The sequence below is a fragment of the Lycium ferocissimum genome, chromosome 4 (genome assembly GCF_029784015.1).
Source record: "Lycium ferocissimum isolate CSIRO_LF1 chromosome 4, AGI_CSIRO_Lferr_CH_V1, whole genome shotgun sequence".
In the NCBI taxonomy this organism is placed as follows: domain Eukaryota; kingdom Viridiplantae; phylum Streptophyta; class Magnoliopsida; order Solanales; family Solanaceae; genus Lycium; species Lycium ferocissimum.
Window position 1 is genome coordinate 27,621,563 of NC_081345.1, and position 21,186 is coordinate 27,642,748.

The window sequence follows — 21,186 nt, forward strand, 5'->3', positions numbered from 1 at the left end:
AAAATGTTAAAGTTTTCATAGGTTTTATTGAATGTCAAACGTAAATGTGGTTGGCGCTAGGCTTCAATTCTTTACTGTGGTAACACTCATACATACAATTTCTCCTTCAAATTCTCTAGAAAATACACAAATATTTTTTTTTCTGGTGAAATTAGGAAAAAGACCCAATTCAACTGTATACAAACAGATCGGTTTTATTTAGTACAAAAAGATTAGATTTTTACGATGAGTTCAAGGGGTTTGCTGCCATTGATGAATCTTGTTAGACTTAAGGGAGTCCCAATTTTGCAGCAATTGCATTTGGAAGAGAGGCTATTGAGGACAACATCTCAAAATTGGTGTATTGTAAATGATGGAACCAATGAACCCACCATTGTTATGGGCATTTCAGGGTGAGATATCAATTCCCCCCTTTATTATGGTATGATTTTACCTTTTTACTTTATTTTCATACTCCCTCTGTCCCAATTTATATGATGTAGTTTGACTGGACAGGAAGTTTAAGAAATAAAACAAGACTTTTAAATCTTGTGGTCTAAAACAAGTCATAGATATTTGTGTGGTTATAGATCATCTCGTTTAAATTTAATTTGTTGCCAATTAAGGAAATATGTCATTCTTTTTGGGACTGACTAAAGGGAAAGTGTGTCATATAAATCGGGACACAGGGAGTAATACTTTTGCTAGAAATGTTTCTTGATTGTTTTGATTGGCGGGTTTATTGTACAAAGACCAATTTCTGTGGGGTGTGAATTGTCATAGCTTTTGGATTTTCTATTTAATGATAGACTATCCCATAGTTCTTAATAAAATCTGTGATAATTGGTGCTTTTTGCCATGAATGGCTTATATATGTTGTAACAAACCCAAACTCCTCACTGTATTAATAACAACAGGAACACAATTGCAGCTCTAGTATAGTACTTGCAAGTTGCAACACAATTGCAGGTATTTGTTTTTCATAATACTTTTGCTACATAATGCTTCTTGATTGTGTCGATTGGCGGGTTTATTGTACAAAGACTAATTTTGTTGGCGGAGCCAGAATTTTTAGTTTATGGGTTCTAGATCACAATTTTCTTTTTTTGCTTACTGGGTTCTGACTAGATTATTAGTACATATTAAATATATATATATATATATTTTTAACACATACAGGGTATGAAACAACCAAAGTAATTGGGTTCTGCCAAACCTGTAACTACTACCAGAGGCGGAACTAGAATTTAGAGTTAATGGATTCTGCACTTGCCACTGAACTCATAGTCGTTATAGTTAATGGGTTCACAATTAAATATTTATACACATTTAATGAGTTTATCTATATTAGTTCGTCCCGTAACGAATACTCTCCCTCCGCCTGACTACTACACTGTCCGCCCCTGGTTCCGTAGCTTTTGGATTTTCTATACCAACACATAGTTCTTAATGAAATAGGTGATAATTGGTGCTTTTGCCAAGGCTGGCTTAGATATACTATTTTTTTGTCATGCTTCATTGGAAAGAAAGTTAGAGAGTTTAAAATATTATCCGTTTTCGCTTCATAATTGTAGTTTTAGAAGTCTTTGAATAATAGGAAGCGAGTTTAGGTGGGGTGTGCATTTTGAAAAGTTTCTCTACAATGAATTATTAGGGTGATTTGGTTGGGATGCTATCTGAATTTCAAGGATGTTCACTGTTCCTTTGAGGAGGGAAGAAAGAGATGGAGAATCGACTTCATCTCCAGACAGATGATGCAAACAAAAACCTAGTATTTAAGTGGAGAAGTGTGATGAGCCAGGCTTGTTATCCACTGAATTTCGAACCCTGTGCCACTAGCACTCGGGGGTTTCTTAGTTATCACAAAGAAAAAAAGAAGGATCTTCAGGTTGTGTCAAGGTAAGCAAGAGGCAAAGGCCACTTGTTTCTATATCTCACACCGGATGATGGATGCACTAGGAGTATGGTGTCACTTTCATTTACATCTACTTAAATAGTCAATTTAAGGGAAAAACGATACCTCTAACAACTGAATAACAAAACAATCAAGGAATGAGACTTTGCAGAATATCAGCATCTGCGTTGTTTCTGTTAAAAAAAAAAAAAAAAAAAAAAAAAAGGATAAATTTTCTATGAATCAAATATGTTCCACATCTCAAGAATAATTTGAAAAGATTCTTGCTGGTTGATTTAACTTAGTGAACTAATGTCTTCAACTTATGATTCCATTTGTGTATCTTAAAGACACTGATAATTAGGCCAGTTTATCCACTTTCTGATATCGTGAAGACTGTATATTGGTTGGATCTAAGCCGTCAGTATTACTGAATACCTACACTGCTGATGTGCAAATTCTGATCTATCAGTTTATAATTGATGCCATAGCTGTAATGATAGAACTTTACTGTTGTATGTTCTGGATTGAGTTAGTTTATATAACAACATCAACTATTGGCACAGAAAACCAGCTGAACTTCTTGAAATCGGTTCTGTTTTGCAAGACAAGATTCCAGTAGTTAAGAGGTTTACTGGAGGAGGGACTGTAATTGTCGATCACAGGACAGTTTTCATCACCTTCATATGCAACACGGATGCTCTCCCTAGCGTACAACCGTATCCTAGGCCCATCATGTCGTGGAGTGGCCAACTCTATAGCAAAGTGTTTCAAGGAGTAGCGGATTTCTCTCTTCGTGAAAATGGTACTTTTTTTTGCTCCAGGATATTGTTCATCGTTGACTGCCCAGCGTTTTTGCAGGAGGTGCTGCAGGTTTTCTTCTTCAAGAACCAAGAAAGAAAGAAACAGAGAAATAACACTTTTTCTTACTTGTCCAAAGAAAAAAAATGGCTTGCTTTTAAACTTTGTTATGGAGGAAACACTTGCTTATACTTGCTGTATGGTATTTTTTGCACTATATATTTGTGAATTATTTGGTTTGACATTAGTGAAACTTATTTGACTAATACAAAAAAATTAGAAGTTTCATTTGGCTGACAATGTGTTTTTGCATGTACTGGGGCTAAAAACTAAGGTTGAGTTCAGACTGACGATGCTATAGTAAGCACTTATTCTATGATGATGATTGTCCTCAGATAAACCTTTTACACCGCATTAGTCAAGGGACTTTCCTTTAATATAGATTTAATATTTGTGGTATATAAGGTTCAAAAACTTTCTTGCTAACTTCCTGACAAGAAAATCCCATTCATTGGATAGCCATTCGGATGCTTCTTTTTCTGTATTCTTGTTTCTTCTTGTTAGCAATGTTCTATGATTCTTGTTAGCCACTTGGTTCCCGTTGAATACTAACCCCCTCCCCTGCCCTCCCTTCTCTCTCCTTGTCGCTATCCATCTGACTGCTTGTATTTGTCTTTTTTTTTTTTTTTTTTTTGGGGCTCCCACATTGATATAACTTGACGGATTCTTGTTTTATGTTGTGCTCACCAACTTTCTAAGACAACCAACTTCATATTGTACTTTTACATGATCACAGACTATGTTTTTGGCAACCGCAAGTTTGGGGGAAATGCTCAATCTATCACAAAAGGGCGTTGGGTTCATCATACGTCCTTTCTGTGGGATTATGAGATGATGAACATGGCTTATCTCAAACTTCCAAATCGAGTTCCTGACTATCGACAGGTCTGCTAATACTTTTGCAAGTTCCTTGTTCTACTTGTTCGATAATCTTGTGAGCATTTTTTCTTTGAAGCACTTGATGATGCAGCTGATTTTTTAACATTGTGTTTCTGGAAACACTTCAATTTAAGATGTTGGCAGAATAATCTCAGCCGTGTTTAGGATCGATGCCAAATTTCATTCTTGTTTTATGTTGCAACTTGCAACATATGGGAATAATATTTTCATAGCCATAGATAATTTCTCTTCCCTCCAACATATAGTACATTTAGGTACAGAAAATAGATAAAACATTTTTATTTTCATGAGATCTTCACTACTTTTTGTTTGCACAGGTTACTTTTCCAATGCACATTAGAAATTTGCTTGTTTAAGTCTCTGACAGAGAGTTTTCTTATTGATTATTCAGGAAAGAGACCATTTGGACTTCATCTGCCGCATGAAGGATTATATATCTCGTCAAGAATTCATCAATAGAACCATATCTGCACTTGGCAGCCAATTTTCTGTAACTTCTCTGCAGCTTGAATCATTTGACTGTCCTGATGACACGAAATTTGTGCCCTCCTCTAGACTGCTGGGAAAACAAGAACTGGAGGATAGTTTGGAGTCTGAATCTGGGAATGTCATACTTCAGTCACTGTAACTGCCACACGACCTTTGCTTGAGGGTGCTACTGTATGTCAATGTACCTTAATTGATTATTCATTCGTGAATAATTTTCATAAGAATATTTTTGTTAGAGTGGGCTCCTAATCTGAATGTGGTTGCCTACCTCCAACTCATTCATATTGCTACTTGCTCAGATTGAAATACTGGGAAGAAGTGCTAATTTTTAACGTTGTGCATTACAGCGGTCATAATTGAATCATTGTTTGTAAGCACGTCGATTGAGTGTACACATTATTTATTCACTGGACAAACCACCATCTCTCTCCCCTTCATTTGGTTCTGTGGTTTTATTTCGGGCAGCAAAATTTGAGCTACCTCGACTTTTGATTCCAAGAGTTTGTTGTAGCTAGTAGAGGTCTTGGCGGGAAATGAAAATTTCCAAATTTACACAGTGCCTCTTGATTGGTAAGTTTTGCTTTCCAATAAGCATAGTATTAGAGTATGTTACCAAGCACAATCACTAGGCATGGCCAATGTAACAATAGCATCATGCATAATATGAGCTTTCTCTTAGTTGACCACCTAGGAAGCAAACCATAATCTCTTGATGATCTAGTGAAATAAGGATGCAATTCTAGTTGCCCTGTACAATCGTACTTTTCCAACTTTGCAGTGGTGATAATACTTGTGCTGGAAGAAGATTCACACGATTACAATGATTAGTAAATGTAGTTGCCACCTTTGCACTGTATTTCTTTAAAATATCAATTCCTTATAATCAAAATCTAACAAAAATCATAGATTTAGTTGAAATTAATTTACAGGCCACAAGGGTAGGATTAATGATTTGGCGGACTGTTGTATTACATCTTATCATTTTTGGACACAAGGAGTGCGGTATGAATTGCTGAAATTTCAAAACGATGGACAAGTACTATATGGTGTTCCATACCTAGTCTTAACTTCAAGTTTCTTGCTACTACCCCAACAATTCTTGAATTTAACTTCAAGTTTCTTGCTACTACCCCAATAATTCTTGAATTCGAAACCACTGGTTTACATGAAATTCTTAGACGTAGAACTGGTTTGGTACTTGAAAAGTTCGAAGCTATGCCGATGCAAAAGAAGCCAAAAATCTGAAAATTTATGCGTATACCCATGATGAGAAATCTGCCTATACAACTAAATTCCCCTTGAGCCACCCCTCATTGGGCGTGTGACCAGATTGCACTTTAAAAAGGGTAATCCGCACAAATGTCCCTATTTCGAGGTGGTCTTTTAAGTTTTGTCCCTCAAATTTGTGGCCTTTAATATTTGCCCTGCATCACTTTTGGCGCGGCATAACTTGGATTTTGCTCGGCATAGTTTTAAGTTTAGCGCATATGTATCATAACATTCCACAAGTTATGCCGGACAAGGCAGAACTTTCAAATTTCAAAACTCAACATAATCTGAAGAACGGCATGAGTTTAGATTTCGCTCGGCATAGTTTACGTTTAGCTCCGGCATATGTATCATAACATCCACACAAGTTATGTCGAAAAAGACAAAACTTTCAACACTCAACATAATCAGAAAAATACTACACAACTTATGCTGCATAACTAAGTTCCCACAAAACTTGTGCCGAGCGAGGCAAAAGTTCAGTTTCCGAAGATAAAAATGTTATAGAACTTATGCTGAGAGAAGCAAATCTGGATTTTTTCATTAAATACGCAGCAGGAGCAAAAATTAAAGACCATATACAAGGGGAAAAAATTAACGACCAATGTGTTTGAAGGACGATCCGTGCAAAAACTTGTTTTAAAAAGAAAATTTTAGTTGTTTAAATAATGTCCTTATGGACTTGAGGTATCGTCCAAAAAGGATCTATTTTAACTAGCCTACCAACCAATATGGTCGTTCCATTGACTTTAAGAAAAGGGCGGGCGAACAATTGCTTAAAATGTTTGGAAAATTCTGTCATGCAAGATGTCTGTCATTGCCTTTTCTTCTTTCTTTGTGTGTATCAATCTGTTTATAAATTTGGTCTCTACGTGACTAAATTATGCAGGCCCGAGTTGCACTATTTGAACATGGAACTGTCAGTTTTGACAACTTGAGGATCATAAGGATATATCAAGCAAAAACAACTCCTCACAAATCAGCATATTCCTATAAATGAAGTCCACGTCACGCAAAAAAAAAAAGTCATGGTCATGGCTGAGAACCAACTTGTTCGATGATCAAGATACAAATTTCACTGCCATAATCCATAGAGTTCATAAATTTCTTAATGAAGATATAGTTCCTCGTGCACAATATCTCATGAGTATTTGACTTTGGCCGAAAGAGTCAAATTTACCCCTCTACTACTGCTTCGTATCTATTCTCTGTTATGTTATGTGGCCAAAATTACCTCCGCTGCTAAGAAATTCTCAAATTTACCTTCCTATTAACGGATTTCTCCAAATTACTTTTCAATTACCCAATTCACTTGAATATCCATTTAAATTTGCGACCCGCCAACCCACAACCCACATAGCTATGTACTTCCTCTATCTCAATTTAGGGACACTTTCAAACAAGAAATATTTGACATCAATTTATTCGTATCTTTCCTTTAAATGTTTTAAATTGTTAGTTATTGTGACTATGACTTATAGTACTTCTTATGTTATTTCTAAATATGTAAATTGTTTATCAAAAAATTTAAAGATTTTATATCCTAATTCAAAGTCAAAATAAAGAAGTTTTACTCTCGAATCATAACCATATCATATAAATTGGACCATAGACCCCAATTGTTGGATTTCACTGGGTATGTTGTTGTCGTATCACATAAATTGGATGGAGAGAGTAATATATAGATAGATAGAGGAATTTTTTTAGTGATGACACACAACAGATTTTATTATGACTTAACGCAAGTACAGACAGGATGACAGCCACAAGCCAAACTGGTAGCCTAAAGAACTGTGACCAAAGACCAATCATCGGGAGTAGTAGTTTGTTTTCTTCCTTAAAAAACAAACTGATTGGTCACTTATTAGCTTTTACACAAAAAGTTGGAAAACACAACAACACATATTTAAGTAATGCTAAAAAAGGAAACTAGTTATTGGTCACTATGGTTGGACTTGGGTATTTTGAGCTCCAAGCAAAGTTCCAAAATAACCTTCACCAGCAGAAGTATATTTGTCACATTGGGCCCTCCATCCCTTAAAAGCAGAAGGGACACAATCGGAACAGAGCCAACCACTACTGCAATCACTCTGAGTAGTGCAATAGCTTAAACAGGTTATTATCTGCCAATTTGGTGAAAGCAAGTTTCTTTTGGTCAGTACTTCTATCTCCTCCGGTGCTCCTCGCAATGCCATCACTTGTATTTTTGAGAGATTCACTACATATCACGAGCATAATTAAATTCAGATAGGGATTCAAGATTTGACATTTACTAGTTCTTACGACCACCTCAAGTTACTACTAGGGTTCACAATCAAATTATTTATAGTGATCAGTGAATTCCTTACCGACAAGATCCGGTAAAAGTTATACGAGGTTCAACTAAATCCGTTACCAATATATATAGTAGATTCCCCTCCCCCCATAACTAATACTATTAGAATAATAAATTCTCCTTGCAATTTATGTAACCATATTTGATTGGGCATATAATGTAAGAAAGAATATTGAAACTTATGGTCTAGAATAAGTCATATATATGACTATAAATCATCTGATTATAAATAAAATGAAAAGTTTAAAAGTAATTAGGAACAAACTAAACAAAAAGTATGACATATAAATTGGGACAAAGAAAGTAACGTGATTAGTAGACATGCACATATTAATATTGAAAGATAAACGCATTTAGTTTATTTTTTTCAAAAGAGAAGAGAAGATTAGTGAATTTATGAATCAGTACTGGTTGAAACAAAGAGAGCCATCAAGAAAAAAGCTAGCTTGAATGATGGACGTCCTCCTCCTGCCATCTTCAACCAAAAAAAAAAAAAGTACTTTTGGCTTAGAGATAATGAGTAGAATTAAGAGTATGTGTTAATGGTGCCTTCCACTCTTAATGAAATGCTTAATTTATAGACCCTTGTATTATTTAGTAACTAATTACACTAATTATTTTTTAAGTTGAATTTAAGAAGTACGATTGAGCAGCACCAAAGTAGGCGAGAGCTCCTGCACCGCCGTTGCATTTGTATATGCCGGATCGAGTTGTCTTTAATTACTTTAATAGTCTAATTACATTATTTTTTTCTTACTCTTTTCAAAAACGTTTTTTCTTCTTTTTCCAATCGGGTGTAAATATTTGACAGTGTAACATCAATACTTATATGAATGAGTCGCTGAAGAGGTAACTGCAAATAATTCTTTATGATACATATTGGTTGGTAACAACTAACAAGTGAAAGATAGTATTCATTCATAGCAATTTATGTGACCTGATTTATTTAGTTTGTTTAAAAAAAAAAAAAAAAAAAAAAAAAGTCGCATTTTCTTTATTTAAAATAATATAACTTTAAACTACTCATTTCACCCTTAATAAGATAATTTATAGCACACAAATGTGTATTGTTCTTAAACCACAATTTTTATTTCTAAAATTTCATGCCTAATCAAACACCAAAACGTAAATTGAGAGAAGGGATTACTATATATATTCTTGTTATATTAAGTCCAAGTCATGAACAGAGAAGGACCTAGCGTATTACGAGAGGGGGCACGTGCCCCCACTAACTTCGGAAAAAACTCTGTATATGTATGTATATATACCTTGAATATCTGTCATTTATTTGAAAAGACCACCCCTCAAGCATATTTGCTGGAGTGGTCCATTTGGTCAGCTTGCCCTTAGCCCCTTGTTCTCGCCGTGCAACCCAAGTTCGAACCTAGGTTGCAGCATATAGTTTCTTGCATTTTCGTTTTATGCTTCTTGCATTTTTGTTTTTAGTTGATAATTGAAAAAAATGCATAAAAAGAAGGCGTTGTTGGCAGGCTTCAAACATTCAACTCACTGCATGTAAAGGGGTGCCCAACCCACCCGTCTGCAGAGAAAGTTTCATGCAAATATATCGTTTAATTTGTATTTACACTAGTACATTAGTTCTACGGGTGTTTTAGTAAAATTTTAAGGCGGTGTTGCGTGACATCTCTTCAATGGACGTGCATCTGCCTTTGGTAGTGCCCCCATTGTCTTCAAATACTCGATCCGCCTTTGGTCATGAACAATAGTAAGTCAAAGATACAATGAAGTATACTACTGTCAAAAAAGAAAGTACATAAATACGTACGCTACACTGTCGGTGTATCAATATGACTTAATTCCCAGATGTAGTATTTGAAGCATAAATACTAGTTTAGGAGACTTGCATGTTTCTTCATAGCGGAAGCGGATTTACAGTAACCACAACTCGTGTCACCGGGCTCATGGGTCATCTAGCACCACTTCTAGATGGACCCGACCCAATAATATTTTAGAACACAAAAACTAATCAAAATTAAGTTCAATTTGTAATATAGTTGACCTCCAATTATGCAAGTGTGACTCCTGAGGTTTGTATAGTACGTTTAACTTTTTCACAAAGAATAAATAGGTAATTTCATGTGTTTTCCCTCATTTTTAATTTCGATGTTACTTCTCCTTCAACTAATAATAAACCAACTAAACAGATTGTTTTTCTAACCTTCTCCTTTACTTTCATATCTCTTCGATTCCCCCTTGTTTTCCTTTCACCTTCCTTCACCAATATTCTAAACAATAAAATTAAATATCAACTCAGTTTTCATCTGTATTTAATCTTTTTATTAGCATCGATCAAAACAAAAATCAATATTTCGGATCTCCAAATGAAGTGAGTAATGGCAAGCACCCAAAAATTAAGATAATATCCACATTGAAATATTTGACAAGATTTTCTCCATTAGCAAGCACGTGGTCTTTATAATATGTTAAACTTTTGTGAGTTGTCTCCGTAATAGTGGGATCTCGTTTAAACAGTTTAATTTATGGATGGAAAAAGAATAATACAATTATTTACATTCCATGTAGACTAGGGAAAAGAAGGACAATATATGAAAGCAAAAAAAACATACTGTAATACCAAGAATTCGGTTCTCGGTATAACAGTTTTTTTTTTTTTTGTTGTTCATTTTTGGTACTTGATCATATGCTCTCTTTAGGTCCAATATTGGCTAAGAGTTCTTTGGTTTTCTTAGAGATTTATATGCTAGTGAAAAATATAGAGAACTAGTGATATTGGATTGATATGGATATAAATAGAGTGACATATATAGTGATGTATGTTTAATATTTATCTGACTCCAATTACTAGCTTGAAATTATGTTGTTGTTGTTGAACATGCGTATTGGAGAAATTCAAGAGAGGACACTGCTTTCCTTTTCTAATTGTCCTACAACTATTTTTGTGGTTTTAGTTTTGTCCAATGTTGGTTCTAGTGAGTGGAACCTAGTCTGTTAAACCATTTTGCTTCCTAACAAAAATGGCAAATTCTAAATCTTCTTGTTAAACCCCAAGAAAACCTCCTCCAACATAACATCGTTACCACCTACCAGTATTTTATTGATAATTCATGTTTTACTGAAGTAAAATTTCACAACACTAATCGTTTTCACCAAATAACCCTTGAATCGTTTTCAGCACATTTAGTTAATGCATTAACATCTCACTTAATTAATACTCCCTTAATATAATTATTACAGGTGAATTTGGAGGGAAAAAAGTAATAATACTTTTAGTTTTTAGTTTTAAGACCACAAAATCAAAAGTGTCATTTACTTTCCTAAACTTTATATTCAGTCAAACTAAAATGAAACGGGGGAAGTACTCCCAATCCCATGTAAGATGTAACTCGAACTCTCTACTGGCCGGAAGTGAAGGTGTTTTACAAACCAATAAGCAACCCTTCTTATCTCATTATGTATTAATAAAAACTAGCATAAACTAATCCTTTATGGGGGTTTATAGATGAAGCCTTTGATCTGCGGGCAAAGTTAGAGCGTAAGAAGCGAGTTCAGCACGTATAATAATTTTAATTCAAATTATTATTTTAGAACTCAATAACTCAAAAGAGTTAAAATTCGAATCCATAAACTTTCAATCCTCTCTCTACCGCCTCTACTTTGATCCAACTTCTGTTTTTCACATAAAGAGATGAAAATCTAAAAACACGATAAATGGAATGTGAGGCATATATATACCTTGACCTGTTGGTATCATAAGCGCAGTTTGATATTTTCAAATTACCCAAAGTTATTAAATCAGAGAGCATATCAAGAAATCAAAAATAGATTATTCCATTCAGTGTCAAGAAATTGTTGGGTTTTAATGATTGGTTGAATGGGAAATGAAGGGAAGCAAATATGGAGGGAAAATGAAAATTTTGAATTGTTCCTTTATTGCTTTTTAATTTGGATAAAGCATTTCTATCACATTGGTAGTGCAAAGGAAAGTTTTTGTGCTTATATAGAGAAGCACATCTTCTAGCTCATGAAGAGTTGAGAAGAGACCTCGCTTTGAGGGAGGTCCTCTTCTCAACTTTCATTAAAGTAAGACATGTCTTCTCTATATGCGACAAGAACTTTCCTTTCCACTACCAATGTGGTAGAAATGCTTCATCCAAAAAGCAATAAAGGAACAATTCAAAATTTTTATTTTCCCTTCATTTCCCATTCAACCAATCATTAAATCCCAACAAAAATTAAATTAGATAATTATATTCCATTCGATCCTTAACCTTGTGTAACAAACAGGTAAATGTATTGCTGCTAGACGACGACAACAACAACATACTCAATGTAATCCCACAAGTAGGGTATGGTGGGGATAAAGTGTATGCAGATCTTACCCCTACCTTGAGGACGTAGAGAGGTCGTTTCCGAGAAATCCTCAGCTCAAGTGAGACAATCAAAGTAGTTATGAACAAAGGCAACATGATAATGAAGAAAACATGACACTAATAATGAAAGCGATACAAAGCATACAGAAAAAGAACAACAACAACAACGAAACATTGGGATATCCAAAATACAAATAAACAACAGTTTGATAACAGATATTAAAAGCAAGAAATTACATGAATAGGCTAATACTATGACATGCAGACACGGTGCTCCAGACGACCACCAAGCCTAATCCTGTTGAGAAGCGAGACAGGGCTCAACTACCTACTAACCATCTACTCTAATATACGACCTCCATATCCTCTATCTAAAGTCATGTCCTCGATAAGCTAAAATTGTGTCATGTCATATTTAATCACCTCACCCCAATACTTTTTCGTCCTACCTCTTCCTATCCAACCTCTCACACCCCCTTGCTGGGGCATATGCGCTTCTCCTCTCATGCCCAAACCATCTCAGCCTCATTTCCTTCATCTTGTCCACCACAGAGGCCACTCTCACCTTATCTTGGATATCCTCATTCCTAATCTTATCTCTCCTAGTATGCTCACACATCCATCTCAGCATCCTCATTTTCGCAACTTGCATCTTCTGAACATAAGAATTCTTGACTAACCAACACTCTACCCCATATAACAAAGTCCATCTAACCACTACTCCGTAGAACTTACCTTTAAATTTTGATGTTGCTACTACACTCTACTCCATACAACAAATGTATTACTACTACTATTTCAATTCTTGGCACCTTTTTAATTTCACAAAATCGTGTGCATGATCTCATGATACTGGTAAAATTCCATATCTACCGGTTGTAACCGTTCAGAAAAGTATTTCGATTAAACAGGAGCCAGCTTATAAACAACGAGTTCACCAGAATTTTTTGTCCAGACCATGTATATAAATTAAAAATATACTAGATATTTATAAATATATGACTGTGAACTCAATTATTATTGTACTACACATGAAGTCTTGAACTCAGAATCTATATACTTCGAATCCTAAATCTAACTTTGCGATTAAGTTTCTAATCTTTCATAATATAGAAATTCGATTATATACAACTTTGAAACACTGTAGATAATGAGTCTCTCAATCCACTCTTTCCCATAAATATCAGTCTAGGCTTTAAGTAAGATTCGAACGTGTCATGTGCACCTACCCACAATCACAGACTGTGCTCTGTACTATCTTTAACGTTGAACCACATGCCTGGAGGCAAATAAAGACCAAGATTGCCACGATAGAACTATGGATCACAGTTCTAATTAGCATCTTCTGTTAAAGAATATGTCATCAAGAATAGCAGCAACTGCACCTTTTGAGATTTCTTCACATACAAGCGATTTATTTGTAGACTTTGTACACAAATTTGGTGGAGTTGCTAATAAAGAAAAAGAAGAAATGAGAAATATTTGATATTGGTAGCACTGTAGCTTCTTCTTTTTTTATGACATGGGATCCCGCAGCCGCTTCCCTTCGGGTGCGCAAAGGGTAAACCCAGCTCCTTTGCAATAGCTTGCAAACCACACAGGAGAGGTAACATGCACTAGGCAAGCCCCGTGCAATGAGCTCGACCTAGAAAGCAAATCCCTTGCTGTCGTATGTCGTACTTCTGGTGCGCACAGGGTAAACCCAACTCCTGTGCAATAGCTCGCAAACCACACAGGAGAGATAACCACACAGGGAAAATTTATCTAAAAGAGAAAGGAAACTGAGTATTTATCTTAGTAAGCATTGTCCAATGCTCGTAAGCTCGTTAGAAAACCTAAGTTGCATCAATAGTTAGATTCGAATTTACTAATTTGCTCATAATCTGATCAAAAAGTTTCTAACAGATGGTCAAGGCTGTTTGAAACTCTCTCATCTCATCCAGAAGGCCAAATAGGGCATTGAAGCACATAAGATTGCTCCACCAACATCAAAAATCAAAATCCTTTATATAGGTTCTTGAGCAACCTTCTGTAAATTTGTATACCGTCTACTTCTATCAAATAAGCATCTTCAATGTGGTTGCTGAATTAGGCTACCACCCTGTAATTAATCTCAATTTCCAATATCAAGAATCAAGTTGGAAAACTTGGAAGACATGCAACTTCTTGTTTTACTTTAGTAAAAATTAAGAAAATCTAATTGATCAACAAAAGCACCAAGAAAGTGCATCCATTTACACAAAAATGGTCACAGAACATATAGAGTTACGAAGCCTATTTCTTCTGAACGAGATGAGGAAATCAAATTAGGTAAATATACATCTTACAGAATTCCAAATTATATCTTGAACATGTAACCAAATTCCTTTGGCATATTGTTGAGATGCCATTAAGTTTGAAAAAAGTACCTTTATAATCTTCCTATGAAGCATGTAGAACATACATGTTTGCACAAACCATTAAAAACTTTTGATCTCCAAGTAATAAAGTAAGCACGAAAAACATGATATTACCTTCACACGCAATGAATACTCACACCAGCAATATTTAAGGCTCTATACAGAAAAAAGGGGGAAGGTTAAATTGAAAAACGTTCTGGCAAGCTGGAAGCAAAATGCAAAATCCTTCAAACAACTTAGTTTAATGCTCCAGTGACAAACAGAATTTTCTGCTAGTTTTTTTTTTCCCCCTGTTGCCTTTCTTATAGGGGAATGTGCTTGTAGTGGTTGTTTACATTAAAAATAGTGAATCATAAATTTCTCACTCTTGGGCACATAGTTCTCTTATCAAAGTCCACGACAATGCTTCAGCTCCAAAGTGTCATCAACTTCTTTGTGGTGCTTAATACAGCAAAAAGGCAATGAGATACAAACGGACTAACAAGTATTTCTGGTCTTGACTGCCAAGTTTGATTATTGAGGAAATACAAACACATGAAACATCAATCGGCAAAAAGTGAGGCTCAGATGCTGCTACATGTTATCGTCTGATATCAGACTCGGTAGAGACCCTAATCTCACCCACTGCGCAATAATCATCACAGCACTCCATCATGCACCAGCCGGGAATCGAACCCGGGTCTGTACCGTGGCAGGGTACTATTCTACCACTAGACCACTGGTGCTTCTTGTTTTGATCGTTCAGCATTTCTTATTAATACAGATGTCACATCAATAAAATGAAAACTCATGTTATCATTTCAGCTTTTCTTAGTTACCCTATCACTGAATGTTATTTTTTGTTTGCAGTTCCGAATAACATAAAGGATACAATCACTTGTGCATATTGCTGTTGGAAACGATTAAAGAGGTTTTTTAACCTCCAATGTGTTTTTTCTAACTGTTCCAAATAATAATACGAGAGCTTATGTAGTTACGTTAGGTTTAACAAATGGTCTTTCGTTCTTTTGTGAATTTTCCATGGTTGAGAATTTGTGTTTCTTGGATTGGACTTTCAACTCGTATTTGTTTCTCTGTATTATAAAAGGAACAACAATTTTTTTTTTTCTCTCTCTCTTACTTAGAGAAATTAGGAAAAACACTCCTATCGTTGTTTTAGTGACATAAAACTTTCCTTTCTTGATAAAAGACATGTGACTTTGGTAGAACCATAAAATAGGATTGAAATCTTCCTTTGAGAATGATTACTTTTCTTTTGGTTGAGAATTAGTGTTTCTTGAGAACTTAATAGATTTTTTTCCTCCTAATCTTTCAAATTATGCGATAAAACACCATACGGCATCAATAACGTAGATTCATGTTGAGAGTAAATTGCTTAAATAATTCTCATTCAAGCATAACATTTAAAGACAAAATAATTTTTTAAAGATTGGAAAGAAACAAGAATAACTCTCTAATCCTTGGTTACGTCTCACCAACACATATATTACCTACAATATTAAAAGGTCTCCAAAGCTTAAATTGAATTTTAATAATTATTTATGTATAACGTTTTCAAATTAACCTAAACTTCAATTTATAATGCGAAATTTGTAAAAAGTCAAGATAAAATACTTACTTAGTAGATATTAAACTTCAAACAATGATACGAAATTGATAAAGAGTAAATTTCAAACAATGATACGAAATTGATAAAGAGTAAATGCAAATGTATATTCCTTTTTTGAAATAATAATAGTTTAATATCATCCATCCTATGGTACGTGGCCATGTCTCCACTTCAACATATTCCTGTATCATTATAAGTCGTTTAATAGGGTGTGTAAGAATAATACTATTGAATAGGGTGTATTAGTAATGGTGAGAATAGCACCAATTATTGAATAGGTGTATAAGTAATGAATATTCACACCAGCAATTCTTACGACTCTATACAGAAAAAGTGGGGAAGGTTAAATTGAAAAAAGTTCTGGCAAGCTGGAAGCAAAATGCAAAATCCTTCAAAGAACCTGGTTTAATGCTCCTGTGACTCACAGAATTTTCTGCTAGTTTTGTTTTTCTTGTTTCCATTCTTATCGGGGAATGTGCTTTTAGTGGGTTGTTTACATTAAAAATAGCGAATCATAAAATTCAAATTCTTGGGCACACAGTTCTCTTATCAAACTCCACAGCAATGCTTCAGGCTCCAAAGAGTCATCAACTTCTTTGTGGTGCTTAATACAGCAAACAAGCAATGAGATACAAACGGGCTAACAAGAATAAGTTCACCTGAAACCGTAAAAGTCCAGATATCAGCAGTAATTATGCAGATTCTCTAACAATATTTCTGGTCTTGACAGCCAACTTCGATTAAAGAAAACGTCTATCAAAGAACGAACACCCCCCCCCCCCCCACACACACACACACATTTCATTCAATCAACCTCAATCCTATATTAGCTGGGGCAACTAAATGTACCCAATGTATCAGTTCTACTCTATTCAAATCTATGTCTATTGGTACATCCTAATGATAGTCATCAAATTATCTTTACACAGACTGTCAACCTACCACAATCCTCCTTCTGGCCATCACTACACAACCCTCCGTACCCTCATAACCCAAGTTGGATAACTTCCAAATAGTTCAAAGGGAATATCTTTCGGCAATTTCATTTAGTTCAACCTTTTGGGCAGAGATTCTACACAAGCACTTCACCATATAGGAAAGGAGGACGAGCCATAAGTTCTTAGTAAACACAGCTATAATTATGGGACCTAAACATACTTTTCGAACCTGAGCAAAAGAAACAGGGGAGACTTTTTTGTAGCGCCAATTGCACATAGACTCTGACTACCAGGCCAATCATCCATCAACTGTAAAACCTATGGCATTTGACACAATTGAAGCAGTAGTTTTCTGCTATATAACCATAATCAGAAATCTGATCAATACAGCTGCTTTCTGCGGTTACCATAAGCAAATATATAGGACCACAAGGAAAAAAAACATATCTAAAAGAGAGGAAACTAGTTTTTGATTTTAGTAAGCATCTCCACTGCTCGATGGAAAACCTAAGATGCCTCAATCATAAGATTCGAATTTACTAATTTGCTAATGATCTGATAAGAAGAAGTTTCTAACAGATGGTCAAGGCTGTTTGAAACTCTCTTATCTCATCCAGAAGGCCAAATAGGGCATACATAAGATATCTCATCATTAAAATCCTTTATATAGGTTCTCAAGCAACCTTCTAAACCGTCTGCTTTTATCACATTAGCATCTTCACTGTGGTTGCTGCATTAGGCTACCACCCTGTAAGTCATCTCAATTTTTAATATCGAGAATCACATTGGAACAATTGGAGGATAGTGCAATTTTTTCTTTTACATTACTAAAGATTAAAAGTATTTTATTGATCAACAAAAGCACCAAGGAAGTGCATCAATGTACACAAAAAAGAACAGAGAAGATATAAAGTTACAAAGCCTATAGCATCTGAACGAGATGAGGAAATCAAATAAGGTGTGTACATCTTCCAGAATTCCAAATTAAATCTTGAGCATGTAACCAAGTACCTTCATAATCTTTCTATGAAGCATGTAAAATATACATGTTTGCACAAACCTTATAAAAACTATTGATCTCCAAGTAATAAATTAAACACGAAAAACATGAGATACCCTTCACTCATGATGAATACTCACACCAGCAATACTTAAGGCTCTTTACAGCCAAAAACAAGGGGAAGGTTAAATTGGGGGGAAAAAAAAGTACTTACAAGCTGGAACCAAAATGCAAAATCTTTCAAACAACTTGGTTTAGTGCTCCTGTGGTTCACAATTTTCGCTAGTTTCTTTTTCATAGTTTCCTTTTATCTTTTCTATTGCCTTTCTTATTGAGGAATGTGCTTGTAGCGGTTCTTTACATTAAAAATAGTGAATCATAATATTAAAATTATTGGCCACATAGTTCTCTTATCAAACTCCATGATGATGCGTCAGCTCGAAGAGTCATCAACTTCTTTGTGGTGCTTAATACATCAAAAAGCAATACAAACGGGCTAACAAGACTAGGTTCACCTGAAACCATACAAGTCCAGATATCAACACTAACTAGGAAGATTCACTAACTAAATTTCTGGTCTTGACTGCTAATTTTGATTAAAGAAAGACATCTATCAAGAACACCAACCCACATCCCCCCCCCCCCCCCCCAAAAAAAAAAAAAAATTCACTGAATCAACCTAATCCTATATTAGTTGGTGCAACTATACGAATCCAGTATATCAGTTCTACTCTTGAATTCCATTTCTGCATACCTAGATGGGCACATCCTTTTTTTTTTTTTAATAACCGTGGTGTCCGGGCCAGCTTGTGACTTAGATAGGCACATCCTAATGAATAGTCATCAAATTATCTTTACACCGACTGACGACTGTCAACCTACCACAATATCCCCCCTGGCCATCAAAACCACAATCCCCATACTCTCATAACTCAAGTTGGATAACTTTCAAATAGTTCAGAGGAAAATGTTTCGGCAATTTCATTTGTTGAGTGGTCTTTCCTCCTTTCATGTTTGTCTCGTTTAATATCGACTTGGATTCTTCAGTTTGATCCAGTTAGTTAGACAATTAAAAAGGTGTTTCCTTGTTCTGGGATCCTTTATCTTTGTTATAGTTTAAATCATCAATTTTAGACATTACTTTGGTGCTTATGCGGGTTTATGCAAAATTAAAACAGCTTAAAGGAATCCCTTTTCTCAACCTTTTTATCTTAAGAGTATTAGCAGAGAACACAAAAAACTTGAAGTGGATAAGAAAGGAAACAATATTCTTCCAAGATAACCTCAACAAAGTTCAGGCATAATGCAGAAATATAAATTGTTCATTTTCATCCAAAAATAAACTCCAATCAAATCCCTCAAGATTTCACCTTTGAACAAACAACATTCCAATGATACCAAATATTCGAATTTACCCCAAATAATAACATGCTTCATCTTTCCTAACAAAATACGAAGAAAAAAAAATTACAAACTTACAAATCTAATAGTATAAAAGAGTAACATTAATATAAATTGTTCAACATCATGTCCATTTAAACCAATCATATCCAATAATACCAAATCATCAAATTTACCCCAAAAGTTCCATTTTTTTTTCCTTGTTAACAAAAAGTTGAACAAACTTACAAGATCAATGATCTTCAACATAACTGGTACTAGCTTCATCTCCATGATCTTGTTTAGAACAACAATGATCCCCATGATGATTACTCTTCTTTAATGTCTCATTTTCTTCATCATCATCGCTATCATCTTCATCAAAAGGCTTTTCTTTATGGAAAATACAACATTTCTTGGAACTTTTCTTGTTGAGGAATTCATTGTCTACAGTTCCTGGTTTCCATGATACTCTCCTTTTTGGCTTCAGTTTCAATGTTAGGGTTTCGATTGGTGGTTGTTGTTGTGATGATGATGACGTGGCAGATTCTGATTGGTTTTCTAGGGTTAGGGTTAGGGTTGATGTTCCGGTTGCCGGTGGTGCAATTTCTCTCCTTCGAGTCGCCATTTTTACCGATTTTAGCCTTCTCTCTTTCCCTTTCTCTGTTTTGTTTTGTTGCTCTCATATAAATAAGGAAAAATCTAAATTTGTTTTACGGGTCAAATATGACTAAATAAGGAAATATCTAAATTTGTTTTACGGGTCAAATATGACACGTACTATTCGAAATAGTTTAAATATACCCTCCCTTTGAATATCAGTAAAATTATTAACACAAATTTGCTCTTAAATTTAACGAAACGACACATGACAAGCTAAAAGAAAAACTAATCCATCCCCAGTTTCAAATATAGGATTCATTTTATAAACTCAATTCATATCTGAGTTACGGGGTGTTCACGGTTTGGTTAAAAACCAGTTCAAATCGAAATCGAACCAAACCGATAATTATTTGAGTTGGGTTTGATTTAGTTTTAAATTTTTAAAAACAGATAATATTTGATTTGGTTTTAGTTTTACTAAAAGCAAACCAAAGAAAAAACCAAATCAAACCGACAAATTTTAGATATAATTTTTATAATTATATATACACAATATATTAATTTTTATAAATATTTTTAAATAATTTATATAGTTTTTCAGTAAAATTTTATTTATTTCTGTTAGGCTAATGAACTTCATACCTTAAGTTCATTTCTAAAAAGAAATTCATGAATTCAAACTCTTTTATTCAAAGAAACAACTATGAAATTTACCTATATTTGTTTTTTGTATTTCTTATAAACTTTATTCACTTGATTAAAACTTAAAAATCCTAAGACATTTTCTTCATAATCCAAGAATATTATAGCTACCACAATAAAAGGATAATAACAAATTATAAATTAGAAAATGATAGAAAACTCTCTCCTAATTGTTGGTAAAAAACCATCAAAGAGGGAAATAACGTTTAGTTTTCATAAAAATGGAACCAAATAGACTACAACTAAATCGATGGATATGTATTACATTTGGTTTGGTTTTTAGAATTTTAAAAACTGACTAGATTGATTTGGTTTTGATTTTAACCCACAACCTACTCATGAACACCCCTACCCGTAACTGTTTACTTTATTTATTTGTGACATAATCCTTATTTCCGTCACAAAATTGTGACAAAATTGTATTGTCATATTGTCATATAATCTTGATGAATCATGATGTCCGTCACAAATTTTAT

At 34.5% G+C, this 21,186-nt stretch overlaps 2 protein-coding genes and 1 non-coding gene across 3 annotated transcripts; 1 reads left to right on the top strand and 2 right to left on the bottom strand.

Annotated features, from left to right (window-relative positions):
• The first annotated feature begins 28 nt into the window (after positions 1-28).
• Positions 29-4,500, top strand: LOC132052069 (uncharacterized). Its single transcript, XM_059443422.1, has 4 exons — positions 29-392; positions 2,440-2,678; positions 3,471-3,619; positions 4,026-4,500. The coding sequence occupies exons 1-4, from the start codon at positions 226-228 to the stop codon at positions 4,260-4,262; spliced, it is 792 nt and encodes a 263-aa protein (XP_059299405.1). The 5' UTR covers positions 29-225; the 3' UTR covers positions 4,263-4,500.
• A 10,632-nt stretch (positions 4,501-15,132) lies between these two features.
• TRNAG-GCC (transfer RNA glycine (anticodon GCC)) lies at positions 15,133-15,203 on the bottom strand. The gene has a single exon. It is a non-coding gene; the product is annotated as a tRNA-Gly (tRNA).
• A 1,126-nt stretch (positions 15,204-16,329) lies between these two features.
• On the bottom strand, positions 16,330-20,103 carry LOC132052070 (protein phosphatase 1 regulatory subunit INH3-like). The gene is made up of 2 exons (XM_059443424.1): positions 19,655-20,103; positions 16,330-16,746 (listed from the first exon to the last, which is right to left on the bottom strand). Exon 1 carries the CDS (start codon positions 20,031-20,033, stop codon positions 19,659-19,661), a length of 375 nt encoding a protein of 124 aa, XP_059299407.1. The 5' UTR covers positions 20,034-20,103; the 3' UTR covers positions 16,330-16,746; positions 19,655-19,658.
• Between the last annotated feature and the right edge of the window lie 1,083 nt (positions 20,104-21,186).